Source organism: Triturus cristatus, chromosome 12, assembly GCF_964204655.1.
Source record: "Triturus cristatus chromosome 12, aTriCri1.1, whole genome shotgun sequence".
Taxonomy (NCBI): domain Eukaryota; kingdom Metazoa; phylum Chordata; class Amphibia; order Caudata; family Salamandridae; genus Triturus; species Triturus cristatus.
The window spans coordinates 535238044-535257981 of record NC_140595.1 but is presented as its reverse complement, the minus strand read 5'-3'; the positions used below and the strand labels follow the sequence as shown (position 1 = coordinate 535257981).

At 42.5% G+C, this 19938-nt stretch overlaps 1 protein-coding gene across 6 annotated transcripts in view; it reads right to left on the bottom strand.

Annotated features, from left to right (window-relative positions):
* TCL1A (TCL1 family AKT coactivator A) overlaps positions 1–19938 on the bottom strand; it is a 44890-nt gene that overhangs the window by 10663 nt on the left and 14289 nt on the right. For 4 of the 6 annotated variants that reach the window (XM_085640054.1, XM_085640058.1, XM_085640056.1 and 1 more), the window contains exon 3: positions 10404–10598. In XM_085640054.1, the coding sequence (XP_085496180.1) occupies positions 10404–10541 (138 nt within the window). In that variant the 5' untranslated portion in view covers positions 10542–10598. Of the gene's footprint in view, positions 1–10403; positions 10599–10900; positions 10952–19938 lie in introns of all 6 variants that reach the window. The other 2 variants (XM_085640057.1, XM_085640055.1) reach the window with 1 other exon arrangement.

Below are 19938 nucleotides of genomic sequence, written 5' to 3'. Positions count from 1 at the left end.
AATAGCTCAATTATTTAACTGTATATCTGAAAAGTTTGAATGATGATAGTATATTGAATAAATGTGTGGCATTCTAAAACAATGATAACAACAATAGGAGTAATTCCAATAAGAAGCGAATGAAAGCAAATAAATTAAAAATATTTTTTTTTTTTTAAAAAGAACCCTCACTCACCAATCTAGTTGGTGACATGCTTATTCATAGGGTTCCCACCAGAGCGGCCGAATGTCTCTCGGGTGTGCCACGACGCCCGATTACAGTGGAGCAGGTTTGGTTTGTGCAAGGTGAGTGAATGGTGAGGAAGTGAATTAAGATTGCCTTTATTATTCCCTGAAACGTTATGCTGGAATAATAAGGCAAGATTAAAACAAAAGGGGATGTCCTATTAGGTTCAATTGGCCTTTGCCATCCATTGGTGTATTTAAGTGACAAAGTCAGGTCTACAGGTTTCAGCCTCAGGGTGTAGAATTGCAAGGCTTTCTTCAGGACCAATACTGACACAAGAGGTATACACTCACTAAGGTGCACCCGTCACTGTGTCATAGATAAACCGCAAACTTACAGTTCAGTTCTCAGCATTTTCTGAAAGGTATTAAATCTGTAAGAGAAAACAACATATCACAGTATACAGTTTATTCTATTACTCAAGGACGTCTCTCAGCAAAGTAGGTATACCCGTGCTTTCATCCGTGCCGTTCAGAACGTGCGATAAGCTATCTAGACTATAGTGCCTATGTTCTCAAGTGTCGTACATACGTGTTGCACACCCAAGCCTTTGGACTGATTCCGTGGTAATTATCTTTAGAGAGGGAAATTATGAACAATGCGACCCCTTTCATTTGTCAACCACACTAAACAATACAGTGTGGAGGAATCACTGAGTTAAGGCAAAAGACTAACTTTCGGATTCGCCTTATTTAAAATGACCTAAAGATCGTGAATTAAAGGAAACATAAGTGGAGCAACACGCACCCGTGGTGCTTCCCATCATACAAACATGGAGGAGAACTAATTTCGAGGCTTACATGGGACATTAATTAGTCATACCCCCTGGATCCCGTCGGGGACGTTGGCTATAGTCACACTCTGATATTGGATAAACTTCAAAAGAGCATTGTAAGGCATCAGGCTCGTTTTAGAGAATCAGATAGCCAGTGTTAGCTATAAGCCTGCCAATATTCCTTACTTCGTCAAGCTCAAACGCCCGGCTCTCGCACCGGATGTGTGCCTGGCCCGGGATCCCGAGGAAAAGTGAGTCCCAGGACCGGGCGTATTTGAATGTTGCTGCTAGCGCTGTAGCGTGCACGTGTCATCACGCAGGGCATGTCCGCATCATCCTGCAGGGCGTGGTGACGTATTGAAACCTTCCAGCATGTAGACGCAAGGTTAACCCTTAAGGTAATCCGGCATTCAACATAAATGCAACTTTATTAGTTGCCGTTTTAGGGCAAAGTTGAAATGTCAGTGTTTAGTTTAAGTAAGCAAAACATGCATGTAAGTATCTGTATAAAGCAGTACATATGTGCTCGACATTATGCCCTGGCTTGATAAATATGTCTGTGCATGCATATGTGTGTAAGCGTGCTGCTTTTGGGGAACAATAAAATGTATGTCTCATATGAGGGAGATCATCTTTTGGGTTGGGTACACCAAGGCAATTTGGGAGTTATCTTGAATCCCAACAAGATTCCCCAAGTAAAAACTGAAGAAGTGTCTCAAAAAACGTAATGAGTTTGTAGATAAATTCAGCAGCTTATTTGAGAACAGACTTGGAAAACTTGTTAGATATAAACATAAAATCAGATTGAAAGAGTGAGATAGCTGTAGTACCAGTGGTAGTGAAAGTGAGGCATGTTCAATTAAGCATGCAAGATGCAGTGAATCATGAGATGGAGTCATTGAGTACCGTAGAGACCACAGAATTGTTGTCACCCATTGTGGAAGCACGGAAAGAGAATGGGGATGTTTGCCTTTGTGTTGTTCGGAGTGCTTTAAACACAAACATAGTAGTGGACAGGTTTCTTTTACCAAATATAGAAGATCTCCATGTTTGCAGATGCAAAAATATTCACTGCACTAGATTTGATATCAGCATTAAATCAAACAGAATTGGAGGAGTCTTCTCAAGAGCGATTGGTGTTTGTGACCCCAATGGGCGTGTTCAAATTTAAGAGAATGTCCTTTGTTTTTACCTCAGCGGCAACTGTTTTTCAGAGGGCCATGCAAAAGATTCTGATGGATATTTCAGGGGTCAAATGTTACCAGGACGATAACAATCTTTGGATCGTCCACAAGGGAACATAATTAGAGGGTCTGTGAAGTACTTGGGAGGCAGCAAGCAGCGGGGCTTACATTTAAAGTAGATAAGTGTTGGCTTGGTGCGTCTGAAGTCAATTATCTGGGTTACAGACTTTCACTAGAAGGTATTTGTCCCAAACAGGAGCTAGTTAATACTACCATAGCATCGAAAGACCCTTCTACCAAAGAAGAGTTATCATCCTTTCTGGGCATGATAGAACACTAATAGTTTGTACAGAAATTTGTGAGTAAAACATTTCACAAGGAGTCTTCTCAAGAAGAAAGCTGAATTTCAATGTAGTAGGTAGTGCATGGAGGAGTTGCTGAAAAAGGATCCAAGTTTAGCTCCTTCACTGCAGTCGTTTTATCCACAGTGCCTTCTAAAGTGATTTGTGATGCAAGTGCAAAAGGTGTGGGACCTTTACTGGTACAAGAGAGGAATGGTTGCAAGAATTTGATGGCATGTGTTTCAAGACCTCTGAAAGATTCCGAATATAATTATTTGGTTATTGTAAGGAAATCATTAGCCGTGTTTTGGGCAGTAAATCGGTTTAAGCAGTTTTTGTGAGGATTGGAATTCAGTGTAAAGTGATCACAAACCATTAGTGGCAGTCTTCTTTTTTTTTTAAAGTGCTTGATTGCATCTGTGCAAGGATAAGCAGATGGGTAGTGGATCTGCAAGAGTAGAATTTTTCTGTACAATACAGAAAAGGGGTAGGTAACTATTTAGCAGATTGCTGAATAATATCGGTGAATCGGGAAGAGTCAAGTAAGATGGGGGTGGAAAAGAATTTTGATGAATCAGTCAGTGTGTGTGAAGTTACCCAAGGAAGTGTTAGTGAGGAGGAATAGTTATCAAAACAGGAAAAGGATTTAGAGGTAGAGAAAGTGATGGAGTTGATAATAAAGGAGGTACCTGATGACAAGGAATTTAAGAAGTGCGGAGGGTGTTGGTGGATGGTAAGACATGAACTATCCGTTGACAGATATTTTCCGTTGAGACAAACAATTGGTTCCAGCGCAAGGCTTAGGGCAAAGACTGTTACATTCTGGGTATAGTGAAGACTAAAGAAGAATCAGCAGGGTCTTCTGGTGGCCTGTACTGGATCATGATGTTGAACACATGGTAAGAATTGAAGTATTGAGACAAGCAATGTACTAATAGTGTGCAGAGACTTACTTTCTCATTCTTGAGAAGAGGTAACCATAGATATTTTGGGAATAATAAGAGGTGAACATGCTACTCCTTATGTAATTGTTTTGATGTACTTGTACTTAAGGTGGGTTGAAGTTTCACATGTGGCAGATAGATCTTTGACAGCGGTTAACAGATTTCTGAATAATATTTTCAGAAGAGAACGTTTTCCAAGTTTCGTACTATCTGACAATGGAGTGCAATTTTGCTGTGCTCAAATGGAAGCCTATTTGAGAGAATGTGGGTTAACCCACAAAACCTCAACACTGTATCTCCCCCATACTAATGGCGCTGTAGAGCGAGTGATCAAAACATTAAAAGAATGCAAGATGCAAATAGCAAGAGTGAATGGTCTTGATTAGAAGGCGGAATTATCTGGGAGTAAAGCAGGCTTATCAAATGTCTCTACATTTGACAACTAGAAAGTCTCCATTTGTAGAAACAGCTCTGCCCTTGAAAAAATCAAAGGTTTGTCCTCCTTGGATGCTTTGGAAGAAAAGTTGTGTAAACAATAACATAACATGTATATTTGTAAAGCGCACGTTCACCCAGAGGTCTCTTGGCGCTGAATAACAGATGTTCATTGTTACCCAACTCAATGGCCCTCATTTTATCGACCTCAGATGGATGAAAGGCTTTGTGGACCCGCCGGGATTTGAACCTGTGACCATGAGGTAGAACACAGGCCCCTGCAATGGACGCATTAGTCCACTGAGCCACCAGACCCGGCACCAACAATGTCCTAGGTGAGTGGAGAGAAAGAGATTAATTGACAGAAGAGAAAAACAAATTGTATGATCAAAACAGGAAAGTGAAGAATGTGTTGGTTAAACTAGGTGACTATGTGAGAGTGAGAGCGCTTAAGGGATGTCCTGAGTGGTCTAAATTCACAAGTAACTTGGAAGTAGTCAAGCTGTTCAAAAATACAAGAGTAGAATAGTTGTACATTTACCACAGGAAACAAAAGTACATAGCAATGGTCATTGTGTTGTCAACAAGAAAGGGTCCCGGGAGGAAGGTCCTGAATCTGTGGGCTCAAAAAAACGGTTTCACAGCAGGGAGTTTCAGACGGCGGAGCCAAAGTATATGCAAGAAGCACTCTTACTTACAGGATTTTGTGGACCACTGAAAAGACAATAATATTTAATTTGTATTTAATGTATTAACTATTTCTTAGTTGGCATATTTGTAGAAAGCATATAGTTAGATTCATGTTCTCCTTAAGTTGTGTGCTCAATTTTCTTTAACATGTTTTTCATTTTGAATTTGTCTAATGGGACATGTTGTGGTAGAGCGAGGTGTGGTGTTTTGCCATCCATTGCAGGGACAAATGCTTTAGAATGTAATGATTTAGAGTTCTTAGAATGTTGGAAATGGGCAGTTGGTAGTGGGTCAGTTGGTGGACTGAGGTGCTATAGTAAAGACCCACTTACTATTAAGAGCGTGTTACCAAGTCATTAAGAGTAATACTACACATTCAAAGGTGGGAATCCAGAGGCCCATCAAAACATGATGTGGTGGTAGGGATTTGTGCAAACTCCTGCCCCCTGTGTATATCCGATAATGCAGGTGTTCTGGTAGTGGGGAAAGGCTGCTGCAGTAGCACTTCACCTTCTTCGGTGCTACACCCATAGAGAGACAGAGGAGAAAAAGGACCAGCAACCACCCCCACACACCTGTATTGGCCTCCGCTCTGGAGAAGGGAGAAGAGACAGGCGCTGCTACATCAAAATGTCATGGCACCAATATGAAAAGTTCACAAAATCCTACCATGGTCATGTACATAAAGGGCGTGTTCAAAAAACTTTAAATACAGCAAATATCTCGGAAAATTAAAATTAAAACTCCTTTAGCAAAAAATACATGGAATGAGATTAGAACCCTGTTTCAGTACATATCATATTTGTGTGACATTCTTTGCGTTATTTTATAACTCCGAGCCAACTGTGAGATGATAAAAAAAAAAATGGAATGTTTTATTTTGGAATGATGCTCTGTTAACAATACCAAATTGAAACAAGGTGGGATGCATCAAAGTTTCCAACAGGAAACTTAATCTCCTAGGACTAAACTCTGAATAACTTCTGAACATTTCCCCAGCTGCCTTACCCTATTCCCTTGCTCCAAGATTCCTCTGAAGAAACCAACTGGCTGCACAAGCACACTATAGAAAACATATACATATACTTCTATCACATCAGAATTTTCCAAATTCTTAATTCATATATATATTTTTTGAACTGTATTCTATTGATTTTTCACTAACACCATCCGAAAGAGATTCTTTATCAGGCATATATTAAAAACATTTGCAATCCAACCAAATATACATTATATATGTGGAATATACATATATGTGAGGGTGTTCCAAGACAGCACGAGATAGAATCAAGACATCGAGCTCCAGAACACGCAGCTCCATATTAGTGCCCACTTGGGCGCCATAAACCCGACTGAGAAACAGACAATTCTATCACCCTTCAATCCTCCCATTCCGATCCATTCTGCATAGGATGGTCTCCATCCTCTTGGTACATACCCAACAGTTGTACGCACTGTAATATAGCTGCGGACGCCCAGTCAGTGCTCGAAAGGCGCACGTGTTGTTCTTCCGCAGTCCCCATCCACTCAATAGCCACTCACCTCTTCACCAAGAGCAGGGCCAGTTGGCCCAATCTATGGGGGATCTTATGACCTTTAGGGCGCACCACCACGCCTAATAGAGAGGCAAGCAGAGTCAATGGGACACTAATCCCCGTGGCTGCTTCTATGCGAGGTACCAGAAGTGTCCAGTAGGACTGAACCCGAGTACACTCCCAAGCTAAGTGTAGGAAGGTGGCACCAACCTTCCCACATCGCGCACAGGCAACATTCCTCATGGGGTCTATTCTGTTGATGCTGTATGGAGTGACATATGTGAGGTGTACGAAATAGAAATGTAATAGTTTGAAGCGACTATTACAGGATACAGTTCAAACAAGGCTCAAAGCCATCTCCCAGTCCGTATTGGAGAGGAGTGCCTCTATGTCCCCCCTCCCAGGCCCTTCACTCCGGGTACTGCCACAGCTGAAATGAACGATTAGATGGTGCCCCCCCACCCCCTCCAATGAGGCCTTTGAGGACCCCCGACGGCCACGGGGCCATCGGGAAGTCCACCCAGAGATCTTTAGCCACGCTCGCCATCTTGGCATAATGACGAAAATTAGCCAGTTCCACCCCAAGTCCTGCGCATCCTGGAACAATATGAAGGTGTCCCCAGGGTAGCGGTCACCCGCTTTCTGGCAAACACTACACCCCCCGCTCCATAGACATGGTGGAGTCAATGTTTCTGAAGCGTGCCAGATCCCACAGTTTCAGTTCCCTGCCAAAGGGAGCCCTACGAATAACCTTCTAAACCACCCTTTCCCAGATCCCGCAATGTGTGTAATCAAATATGGCAACGGGAACTCTGATCCCCCCCCCCCCCCCCCTCCGCATTAGCAGCTGAGGCAGGGTGTCTCCCCCCCACCTCCCCCCAAATTTGGTTCCCAGAAGCCGCTTCTCCCAGTTGTCAGACTCCGCAAGCCATCAGGCCACGTGCTGTAGGTGAGCAGCATAATAATAAAATTGTAAGTCCGGGACAGCCAAGCCACCGTCCTCCATGTCCCGTTTCAATGTAGCAAGTGCCACTCTACTGCGCCTACCCGCCCATAGAAGTGTCACTATTAGGCTGTCCAACTGTCGGAAAAAGCGATCCTTTAGCGGAAACAGAGAATTCTGTACAAGATACAGACATCTTGGTAGGAAGACCATCTTTGCATCCTACCCATTAGAGAGAGGGGGAGACGATTGCAGAAGGCTATGGAGTTCTCCAGACCGGAGAACACCCTGTCGACATTCTGACGCTGGTGCTGGGCCTCGATATGGGTAATACAGATCCCCAAATATCGGAACCGGTCCAATTCCCATTGGAGGCCCACAGCTGGCAGTTTATGTGGCTGTTTCCCAATCAGTCCCACAAGAGGAATACCAAGGACTTGCAAATGTTACATTTTAGTTCCGAAACATCACCAAAATCACCCAGATGCCTCAACAACTGGATAGACTCTCCCGGCTCACATACATCACCAGCGCATCGTTCGCGTAAAGCGAGACTACACGATTTTTGTAACCTACCCGAAAGCCCCAGGGGGCCATCTCTGCACGCGGCTCAATCGCCAATGCGAACAATTTATTTATATATTAAAAAAAGGGGAAGGGTAAATGGGGGACCAGGCCACTGCTCCCAGTGCCAGTTCTTGATAGGTAAGATTTGTAGTACTGCATTAAATGAGCAAAAATCACACTCAGTAAACCTAGGGAAAATGCCTCCGGTGTTTACTATCAATCTTCAGCTTCTTATGCCAGATGTGGTCAATGTTATACTCCACAATCACCCAAGCACAACCATCCACTCATAGGATTCAAGCAAAACAGTGCCCCAACTCCTCTGGTCGTGCAATTGACCTGAAACTCCAAGATGAAACTAAGATGCCTCACCTGGTTCCAGACTCTCCCTAAATCATCCCAACAACCACATGTGCGCGACCATGCGATTCACCTTTAGTGGAAAGCTAAACCGTACAGAAAGTTGCCCAGGTTGCACACTTCACTGTAATAAGTGATCTTCTTAAAACTTTAGTTTGAAGCCGCTTTCATTGAAACCGTTCTTTTTTATACTGCTATTATGCAGTAGCAGTTGGTTGCTGCATGAAATAACCATGTAATATGATCCTAGATTGCTTTCATGGGATCATCGGCTGAAGAAAGGCTGGTTTGTGGATGTCACCAGAACCACAAGATGGTAATACAGACCAGATTACACATGTTGCCCATTATGGTTTTTATATTCTATTTAATTTTGGGTATTTAGCTTAAACAATGTATTAGTTTATTTTAAACACGGAACAGACAGATGTAGAGTATGTTGGTGTGAGTATAGAAATGTGCTGTTGAAAGGCAGCACTTTTATAACTATATGGCTTTGGTGCCATGTTGCCTCCATATGGGCTTTCAATAGTTTTATCCAACGCATTCTGCTAGAGGGTGAAGCATGTTGCAAGTATGCTTGAAAGTAATAATTGGAACATATTGGTGACTGATACATGTTGTTGCAAGCCCAGGATTTTTGAACCAGTGCCACTTAGAAACGAGGGCAGAGAGCAAGCGTATAGTAGCAAATCAGATCAGATTGAGAAATTATTCAGTCTGGAATCTCTACTGCATGGTCTTGCTTTAGTAAACAGACACTATACTAACTCCAAGAGTTTACAATGTCACCTGAGGGCACTTTTCCCAAAGACTCCCCCAGGCTAAAGATTCCAAAATTACTGCAACATAATGCATAGCCGACTCAGCATGACAATATTTTATACTGCTGTATGCCAGCCTCAGAAGGTGTTGGGTCCTTCTGTTTTTTCCATTGCTCTTTATTTTAACTGCCTTGCTTTTCGTTCATGTTTTTAGTGAACGATTCTTTATCAACATTATAACCCAGATTGGACTTTTGAGTGAAATTACATGTCTCATACCTACCTGAAATTCACCCTTTACCACTTCCTGACCTCACTACTTGCTACCCTTCCAAAGACAAACATGTAGAGCGTGTATCTAGTTATCAGATTAGTGGGCAGCAGAATTTGAGGCCCCCAGACAATCCTGATCAAAGGCAGTACCAACTACAGATACCAAGTAACCACTGATTGTAGGGTAGCCATTTACCCTTAACAACATTCCAAAATCCTAGAACAGTCATAGTAAATATGGCTTGCTCACAGAATATTCCAAGTACCTCCCTATACAAGATCCTCATTCTCAGATTCACATCCATAAATCCTCCCACTCTCGAGCAAGCCATCTTATCCTAAACCTCTAGCCTTCCCATTAAATCACAACAAATCCAACATCACTTGACCACCTTTCAGACCCACTGCTCCTCATTAATATTAAAGTCTTTCTATATTTGCACTAGTGCACTATAACACAATCTCCGCATCCTTTGAGTCACCACCACCATGAACACCCTCAAAACAGCCCTCCAGCACCAAAGCACCCTTTTTCTATGGACAATGAGAGGTAGACCCTGTACTGTAATGAATACTATTTGATGTAACTGCTGTAGTTGTCATTTAAATGCAAAACACATTCTAAGAGCAAGACACTCGAGTAGAGACTTGCAAACGAAATATAACAAGCATTTACAATGCAATAGGTCTCGCAATTGCGAGATTTTGAGCTATTGGCATTATAAATGGTAATGCCTTTTATAATATTAAAAGGAATTGTCATTTACAATGCCAATTGTTCAAACTTTGGTAAAAGCAATACCTATTGTATTGCAGGGCGCAGTGTCCGTGAAGGGGGCACCGCGCTCAGCATGCAAGTAAAAAAAAATTGTTTTAAAAAAAAGAAACAGAGTGCGGTGTCCCTGAAGCGGGCGTCACGCTCAACACGAAAGTTAAAACCAAAAAATATATGAAATTGAGCGCTGTGTCCCTAAAGCAGGCGCCGCGCTCAGGATGCAAGTTAGAGCGGTATAGCGCTCCATGAGAAAAGCGGCTGCCATTGTCCCCATCAGTGTTCATAAACAAAATAGTGCTTACCGACTTATAATGCAGACTGTGTACCAAGCCAAGTAAAAGGTCTAATCGTTATAGGAGGTAACAAATGCAGACAAGGTAGTACCAAGGGGGGACTAACAAGCCTATTTGCAAATCAGAAGCCAGCATTTACGAAGGACAATGACACAAGCCAATGACAAATATGGGCAGGGAGCAGGCGGGGCTTCCAGTGAATACTCCAATACAGCATGCCTTGCAGAGCAAGCAGCGCATTCTCACTGCCGCTAGGCTCGACCTAAAAAAAACAGGCAAACAAAAGGGAAACACTTACCAATTGTAGGTCGCCTCTCCAAAATAATCCTGCCTCATCCCTGAACACAAGGGCGTTTGCATGGGTTGGATGGCGGTGGTGTACTCGCAGCTGATCTGGCTGGTCATGGAGTGCTGGCGGTGATTCAGAGGCTGCCATCTTTGCAGAGCTCAAGTTAGGGCTGATCACACGATGGGCATGGAGGTGCAGTAGGGACTGCAGAACCAGAAATACCACATGTACATTACTTTTTATTGGAACTAGACAACTCCCACAAATCTACAACTGTTTAAATGATTTACATCCTTATAAGCTTTCAGCATTCCTTCGGAACTCCTAGAATTGTATCTTTTGCGTACATTGTCACACGCTTTCGTCGTTCTATTTTTTCCTATAATGTACATCTCAAACATGGCAATCAGATGCATTTAAAAAGCTCCATACGTAAAGTCTCTGTTAAAGATAAACATTAAAAGATTAAAAAATAAAGTCTCCATAGTAAGCTACATTTCACCTACCTATTTCAATTCCCAAAAATCCGTTATTGTAGGTTATGGATCTGGTGGGTCCTTTATAATTAAAAAAAACAAGTACTTATTAACCTTCATAGTGTTATCATTTTATCACTTGATCACACTGTTTAGGCCCTTGATTAGAGCTTATAAATCAGTTCTCACTTATTTTTTTATGTAAAATGCAATGAGCGATACCATGCTGGGTAAAACCTGCCAGGCAACGTGTGGCACTTTTTATCTGCAGCCCACAGGCTTCAGGTTAGCTAATCTGGATTACTTTATTAGACTACTGTTGTGAAACCATCAAAATAAAGCCCACACTAAAACCAGCGATGGGCACCATTTTTGCATCTGGCTATAGCTAGCTAGTGCTGCAAGCACTACTATGATGGACAGGCAGCCGTGGCATTTGTCTCATGGTTACACTCTGCCAAGAACTTTACACACCTGCAGATCTTACATCAGCAGAAACAACTTCTCAGTGCTGGCAGAGGCTTCACCATAGAGGCTCGTCTAGAAACTACACTCGCCTAACCCTCTCCCTTTTACTGAAAGAGGGACTCCACAGAGCTCTTCAAACAGGGAGGACTTTGCCAATACCAATTTACGGGTTCGCCAAAACTAACTGAAGTCTAGGTAATAGGGATTTCTTATTCTCTGTCGGGCGCAATTAAGAAGCTATTTAGCAATGTTATAATGGAGGAGGATTATGCCAAACAAAGAGGAAGGTGGAGGGCACGATGAACTTTACAAGTCCCCGCCACTCACAGATAACTCTCAGAATAGGTACAGCCATGAGGCCAGCGGTCATTGTTTCAGTACAGCAGCCATGTTAGATGAGTGAACACCTCTCACAAAGCGATAAGAGTCTAACAAGCACGTTGTTCCCAGTGCAAGCGTTCAAACTCTGCCCAATCTCATTTTGTACTCAGAGTAACCAACAGGTGGGCAGAGCTAAAGACCCTCTCTTAGTATAGCTTCTTTAAGTATTTTCTGGCTAGTCCAAACCAGCACAGGAACAGAAAGCAACATGATATATAGAATGATGCACTTCAGGTGAAAGTCGACTTGAAATGTGTGCTTGTCATATGGTCATCCTGTTGATATAATCTTTATATGTTTTCTACTTTGGGTACTCCCCACTGCATTTCTTACATTTATTTATACAAATTATTTTTATTATAAATACACACACACACGTCATAATCAGTATGATCTGATTTTGATTTGCTAGTTATTTTTTCTAAACTGTAAACATAGGTTTACTGGAACATAAGTCGGCGAAAGGATATTGGAGCTTCTATATTGATTGTTTTACTAACATTCAAAGTCTAAAAGAAGAGTATAAGTTATATCCATACGCTATTACAGGAGAGAGGAATCGTTGCTCCCAGAGGACAGCACTTGGAGGGTCACATAGCCGAAAACCGTAAACACCATTTCCTTTCTGATGGCTAAATGAAGGCCCATCTAGCTATAGACAGGCTTATCCGCCTGCTTGAAGACAACACAGCTGCTGAGAGCAGAGACAGAGGCCACAGCAGTCTTCTTGGAGCGCAGTGCTTTTGTTGCTCCTAGTGAGCATTCTCGAATGCGTCTATGCATGGTGAAAGGAGGCTGGGAGTCCACCAAAAACGAATACTCCTCGGAGTCTCACATGGCTGAACGTTGCCTAATTGGAACCTCCCTCACGTAATGGTCAGTGGGGTGTTTAGGCTGCAGTCTACTAGATTCTCGGTCTCATGATGGTGTGTTGACTATTAATAGATATTTCCACATTTTGATTTGTTTTGATCTCATGTTTTGAATCTGTTTTACAATAATGCAAACCATTCAAATAGGAATAAATGATAAGACACCACTTGCGACACTTCATGGCTAGGGTACAGTAACTTTTGTTGTAAATGCACATACTGCATACCCTTTTGAGATATTTTACTCATGGGTGGAGTTGGATTCTGTAGATCCCAAAATGTGGGACTTTCTTGCATATAGAGCTACTGCATTATCTTATTATGAACCATATAGTGATTTAGAAATTCAAGAACATCAAACATGGTTTGGTTGACAATTATCTCAAGTGTTTCAGAATATCAGAAGGGTCCCTTGAGCAATGAGGGGGCTACCTGGCATGTACACACCATATCTATATGTAACAAATCTGCCTGCACTATATTAAATACAATTATAAAATCAGTTGTTGGTTATCTATAGGCGACTTAAAACTGTTCGTTTTACAATCAGAGACTGTGAGAATAGTGTCAGCCATGCACAACAAGTTCATCCCGCAGTGCAGGTAATTAGTTTACAGACTATTAATGCTATTATGGGAAAAGCACCTACAAAGCGAGACAAGATTCAATTTTGGTTTGCTCACAAAACAAAATCAATTAGAAGACATCTATCCTCACATGGCACTCCAGGATAACCATACAAAGCTGACTATGCGTGTTCCACTTAGTATGGTACCACCTGTAGTAGCATGTACTACATGCACAATAATCTGTGCAAGTATTTAGACTACTGTGGCATACGCTAATTTGCGGTTTATCAGAGCTGTTAATAATAAATAATACAGAAGGAGGATAGAGTTACACCAGCTCTTGATTAAGGAATTAAGTTGATAGGGAATTTTGAAACCGTTTCCTAGATAACATTCGAGGTGAAGCCACAATTATGGCAAAGCCCGAGCATTTGTTTGCTGTCACTGTACAAGTCTGTGAACTGGAGATTCCTTTGTAGGTCAGGATAGTTTATTTTCGAGCAGCAAAATGGCAACTCAAAAAGAAGAAAAAAAAAATGGATGGGCTGATTATGGCAGAAAAGGCAACTACCAACTACGTCAGATAGAAAAGAGAGCCAGTGCACGAGGTTGAAGTCAGTGTGAAGAAAGAAGAGAAAAGTTCGAACTCAAAAATCTATTTTAAGAAAAAGAAAGTAGCTGGTTTAGCATAAGCAAGCCCTGGAAATTACGAACAGCCTTCTGCTGCTGGCTGAAACCTAGTGCTTCAGGAGAAGACGAGGCTGGATCCTCCTACCAGTTGTACAGGCAGAAAGCATGGTGGAAAAGCATAGTTTGCAGATACTGCCTCAATCTTTGAATATCTGCTTGGTCCCTTTGTGGCTGTGCATATTTGCTCCATTTGCGCTTTCCTTCATGTACATGTTTGAATATTCAAGGCACTTTACGTCAGTCCACCACTGGCCATATATGCATTGGAATCTATAAAATAGGAGGGCCGTGATGAACTTTGAGAGAGAAAAACTAATCTCTTTGGTCTTTGTAGTTCCAAACGCATGATGCTCAGTGTAAATGAGAAAGCAACGGAAGAAGACTGGATTTTTGGCTCCAAGATCCTTGGTTATGGCTCATTCATTTCTTCCCAGTCGCCTCGTTATTTAGTCTGGCCTTGTCTTTAGTTTGATGAGTCGGTGTATATTATCCAACAAGAGAGCAGAAAACCTCAAACCAGACAGTCTGAGGACATTCTGGATCACTTTAGCAGTGAAAAAACAATTGTGGTTTTAAATATAAAAAGGTGTGTCTTTGATAATTGAGGATGTATACTTACATGTACTATTAAAATAAAGTTAAACACCCCCCCCCCACCCAACCCAGAACAACTAATTTTGCCCGACCAACAAAATTATCTTGCATTGCTCAATAAGAGAGGTTATCGTGTTTAAATTCAAAGGTGCTCGTGTTTACAACCAAGGAAGAATGATGCCATTGGCAAGCTCAATGAAAATTCGAGGCTGTGATCATGAAAGTTACACCGATATTTTTGAATAGAGTGGGCCCTCTTCTGGGTTATCTTTACCAGAAAGAAAGACATGTTTCAACTCTGAAGACAAATATACTTTAAGTGCTTTAGGTATCTCAGTAGTCAAGACGCTGATTGCATTGTATTATAACTGCATTTATATAGACCTTGATAACCCTGATAAGGCACATAAGCACTTTACACCAGGCAAATAATAATGGCTAAACACTTATAAGGTCCCAAAGGCGAGACCGCAACAGTTGATGTTGTTGCACCAAGGATATTGTGCTAGATAACTAAACACTTATAAGGTCCCAAAGGCGAGACCTATTGGCTATGCCAATGCTTGTTTTTCTTGTTTAAACTACAACTGTAATTCTGCTCCATGTCCTGCCGTTCATCCTGGCCGCTGGCTCTGACAGCAGGTATTGTGGTGTCAGAACTCTTAATGACCTATTACGGTTGAGCAGCAAGGTAATTTCTTTATTACAAGTGACTAGAGGCTTCACAAGTGACCTGTAATAAGGAAATGAAAGATGGGCTTTTATGAAGGGCTTGCATAGTAAATACTGATGATTCTATAAACATGGCGCTGGCAGTTCAGTCAATCGAAAAGCCAAACATTCCAATTCCTGCATCACATCCCATACTGAATAAGTTTCATACGTTGCAATGTCCATATATGTCCAAAAAGACGGTTCAAATAAATTTAATTCCTCTGTTGTGTTGTTCTACCAACTTTTTATTGATTTTTTTGTATCAAAACAAATTGCAATCAGCCCAACTAACGCATTTCGTCCCTTAGTACTTCATCAGGGCTGAATAATTAAAAGAATCACTTATCACCACTTTGTATATGGTGTTGTCCCATGCCAATGTCCTCCTAGAGTCAGATCAATTATGTTGGGTGGTGTAGTGCCCCCAATTTCATCTTCTTCATCTGTGTCCAAGCCCTAATCCACGGGCTATAGGCCTACCCAGAGCCAAGACTAAACAAGCATTGTCAAAGCCAACGGGTCTGGGCTGCGGCCGACAGTCTTTTGTCCTTGAGTTAGTGTTTTGGTTTGTCACTTTCTTTGTAAAACACAAAAAGTATATGCATTGTTGTAATAAAATCAAACCGTCTTGGTTAATGCCAGACCTAAAAAGAGAAGAGCAAAGTCCAGAGAGAGGGTTGTTTTTTGTAGGTCTAGAGTTACCCATTAAACAAAATGCCATGCCATGCCTGAAGAGCGAGCTGCATGCGAACCAGCATCAGCTCATCTGAATAGCATGCAAGTTCATACGCCTGGTATTTCCAGGGAAAGGGTCACTTTCTGAGGCGGTTCACTTCAATATAGTGAATCTGCTATGGCAAATTCGTGTTCTAACAGCTCAGCTGTGGAAGCAGGACTGACAGACACCCTTGGACCCACAGGTGACCAAATTGTGTGATGCTAAAGCAGACGCCAGAGCTCTGCCTGGCTGTAAGGCCGTATCCAAAGAAACCTAGGAGTGCTTAGAAACCAGCTAAATCAGAGTGCAAAGCGCTGTAAAACAATGCAAATATTTATGGTGTGTATCGTAGAGTTTGCTGCGACAGCACCGTAGCTCTTTTACTGACAGTTACTTCGATAACACAATTGAGTTGCACTCGTTGTAATGGCTTTGCAAGGATAACAGACCGAGTTAGCAGGACGGCATTTAAGCATGTAGCCTGCAGGATGCAGTCATTTTGGCAGGAGATGTGTTAGACCAATGGGGCAATGTGACCGGTTCCATTGGTCGTCGGTTGCCTCCTGCCATCAAACAATTAATCACGTATTTTCGCAAGGAATTGGACCACTAGGCGCGGATGCGAAAGCCTTTCTGTTGCAATGCCTTCTGAAATCTGTTTTTTGTTAAGGTGCAATGTTAAAATGAAATCACAAAGGGCCATTCATTGTGCATTCCTTTTTGATTAAAAAATAAAACACAAATGTCCGTTCTGCTACAAAATGGCTTTTTCCCATAATTCATGAGATGGACTCCAACAAAAGAAATGGCTTCACGTGATCAGTGTGTGCTTGGCAGTGCCTCACAGCCAGCCAGGTGTGGGAGTTTATGAAGTTACAATGTATGTTGCTCACAGCTACACAACAGACAGAAACTTGGGGTGAAAGATGGCTTTATTCTAATTACATGGAACTGGGACCACGAACATCAATTTGATTCGTGTGTGTGGGAACGGGGTGAATAGTCCTCTCTCTATTGTAATATATAACAAAAACACCACTAAAATGAAACACGCAAGCACTTCATGATAAGTTAATGCGTCACTCTGCATGTTTCCCAGTGCATTGTCACTGCGCAGGAGGCAAGCCCCATGCTCAAAATGCATTTGTGTCGGATAGAAACACTGGATGCATCGTGTCAAGTTTTAAACATGGCATTTGGTTAAGAGTTACACATTTACAAATAAAACACTGTACCGTCAATTATACCGTTTGTTGTCCTTTGTGCACCAATCTAACTTGCTTCACTGCGTTGTGCGGACGGCGCTGGCAGCAGTCTGCCTGCTGCTGGAATACTCAACCCCCACCCTTCTTTGTTTTATTTTACCCCTTCACATAGATGACACAGTCTTGATATGGGGATTAAAGTGCACGAGCTGCCTTAACTTGGTGGGGAAGGGACTATTTTAAAACAGATCGTGAAGTAAGTTTTGTATCTTCGATTTTGGTGTAAAAGCCTATGGGTCGTTGTGTAAACAAGACTAAGTGTGGCTTTAAAAATGGCAGGCATGCTAATTTATGGAGACTATGGCATTAGCGGCGAAAATTAAAACAACTTAATTCTCCGTGAATGCACTGTTATCGGATGAAAAGCTAATAAACAACAAGCGCAGGCGCATCGCGCTAACAGTTGGAGGGTTGAGGGGAGTGCGGCCCAGAGCAACCAAAGCGTTTCCCTTGCCGGAGCAAGCCAGGGGCACCATGTGTTTGCGATAATTACTAACACATGGCGTCGCTCGCCCCCGCAAGGGAATCACCACACGTGCACGCGTTGCCAACCGATGGCTACAGGTCTCTTTCCTATGCACAGCGCATGCGCACTGCGTAGGCGAGACCTAAAAATGTTCCACACAACAGCGGGTGGATATAGTAATTCAGCACCAGGAACTGATAAGAGCCCCCTTTTAAGATATATTAAATAAAAGACATTTCACAAGCACAGCTCAAGCGATGAGCAGGAGAAACCTAAAAAGTACAAAATAATGAAGAAATACTATCAGAAAATGTGATGCATTACATCGCATAATTTGCCTTTTCTGGCTGCATAATTTACACAACAATGCCACACAATTTGGCCCTAGCTTGCCACATAATTCTAGTAGCCCTGGCAATAATTTACAGATTAACTGCTTGAACTGACCAACGATCTTAGTTCAGGTGTTGCCACAACTGCTACTACTGCATTACAGTTTGTGAAGTGAATACAAATAAGTGTCCCACAACAACTCCTATTGGCTGGTAAAAGTGGTCATAACAAACATACACTAAAGTGATCTGTGGCGTTATGTTGAAAGCCGACAGAGCATGGTAGGCCTCTTTGTTAGGATGGTAACCGAGTACCATTTAGTAGGCTAATGCGAACGTGGATTGTATAGAATGCTATGAAGTGGCAAACCTATTTTAAAACACAATTTATTGGGTATAAAATCTAAGTGCACTGAGTACCTACAATATAAACTAAGCTGGAAACGAACGTGCTATCCCCTTGGTATTTTCTATACATTACTCTCGTGTGTGTGGTTTTTTTTTACCGTTGATTCTGCAAATTTTGAGGCCAAATTACCCGCCGGGGTTAAAAGATTAACATAGTTTGGGGACCATTTTAATAGAGAGAAAATCTTGTAGTGAAATTTTGCACCAGCACTTTAAGATGGTGCTTCATACTGCATGCCCGTAGTTTTGAAGCGCTGTAAATGACATATTTTACAGTAATATAATGGTTCTGAATAGGGTGACATTGAAAGAATGGAAGGCTAGGCTGGTCTTGCCAGAATTCGGACTAAAATCTGCAGGTCACAGGGAGTTGGCAGCAAAGTGTGGTTAACTGAATGAGCCATTTTACCTGGTTAAACATTTCCACCGACCTAGAGTGCAACAAGTATGTTTTTCTTTCGATAAGTCCAATGTGTTTTGCTTTGCCTGCTGCACAAAAATACTTTCAAAGTGTATATGGTAATGCAGTATTGAATTTCTGTTTATTTCGAAAATTATCTTTTATATCACAGGCCCATTAAATGAAACGCGAGTTCAGCTTAAACATAAAATATATATCTCCCTAGTCATCTTTGAAAGTAGATAAGAAATGCTTGTAAATCAATCTGCCCCGCAAATGCTAGTTTAGGATGGCTTCCAGCACCAGACAGGTGCAGTTCTAGATACAATTTCCTGCATCTAATTTAAACTTTACAAGGCACTGCACTGTATAGCATTCCCGTAAAGAACCTGTCTGAATTCTCACTTCAGTTCCTCCTAAATTTCTGCCTGTTATTACTTTGTCAAGACTGGGTGTAAAATTTCTCTTAAAATATTATTTTCTACAATTAAATAATAACATAATTGTCGGGGGAATTTGTCCTACCTGTACCGTTGTGAACGCCGCCACCGCCACGAGTCAAGGGGCATAAATCCTTGCGTGTTCAGCTGCTCCCTGGTTGCCGGTCCATCGCCAAGAGTCAAAGGGTGACACGGAAGGAGTATCCAATACCGCCGTTCTGGGACTACAATTCCCGGTTGTCCCTGCGGCGGCGCGGAGCTTGGACGCCACATGTGCGCCAGGAGGCGCGTATAACCGACGTCGCGGCCGGCGGAGCGGCGGGAATTTGTCCTACCTGTACCGTTGTGAACGCCGCCACCGCCACGAGTCAAGGGGCATAAATCCTTGCGTGTTCAGCTGCTCCCTGGTTGCCGGTCCATCGCCAAGAGTCAAAGGGCGACACGGAAGGAGTATCCAATACCGCCGTTCTGGGACTACAATTCCCGGTTGTCCCTGCGGCGGCGCGGAGCTTGGACGCCACATTTGCGCCAGGAGGCGCGTATAACAGACGTCGCGGGGGGAATTTGTCCTACCTGCACCGTTGTGAACGCCGCCACGAGTCAAGGGGCATAAATCCTTGCATGTTCAGCTGCTCCCTGGTTGCCGGTCCATCGCCAAGAGTCAAAGGGCGACACGGAAGGAGTATCCAATACCGCCGTTCTGGGACTACAATTCCCGGTTGTCCCTGCGGCGGCGCGGAGCTTGGACGCC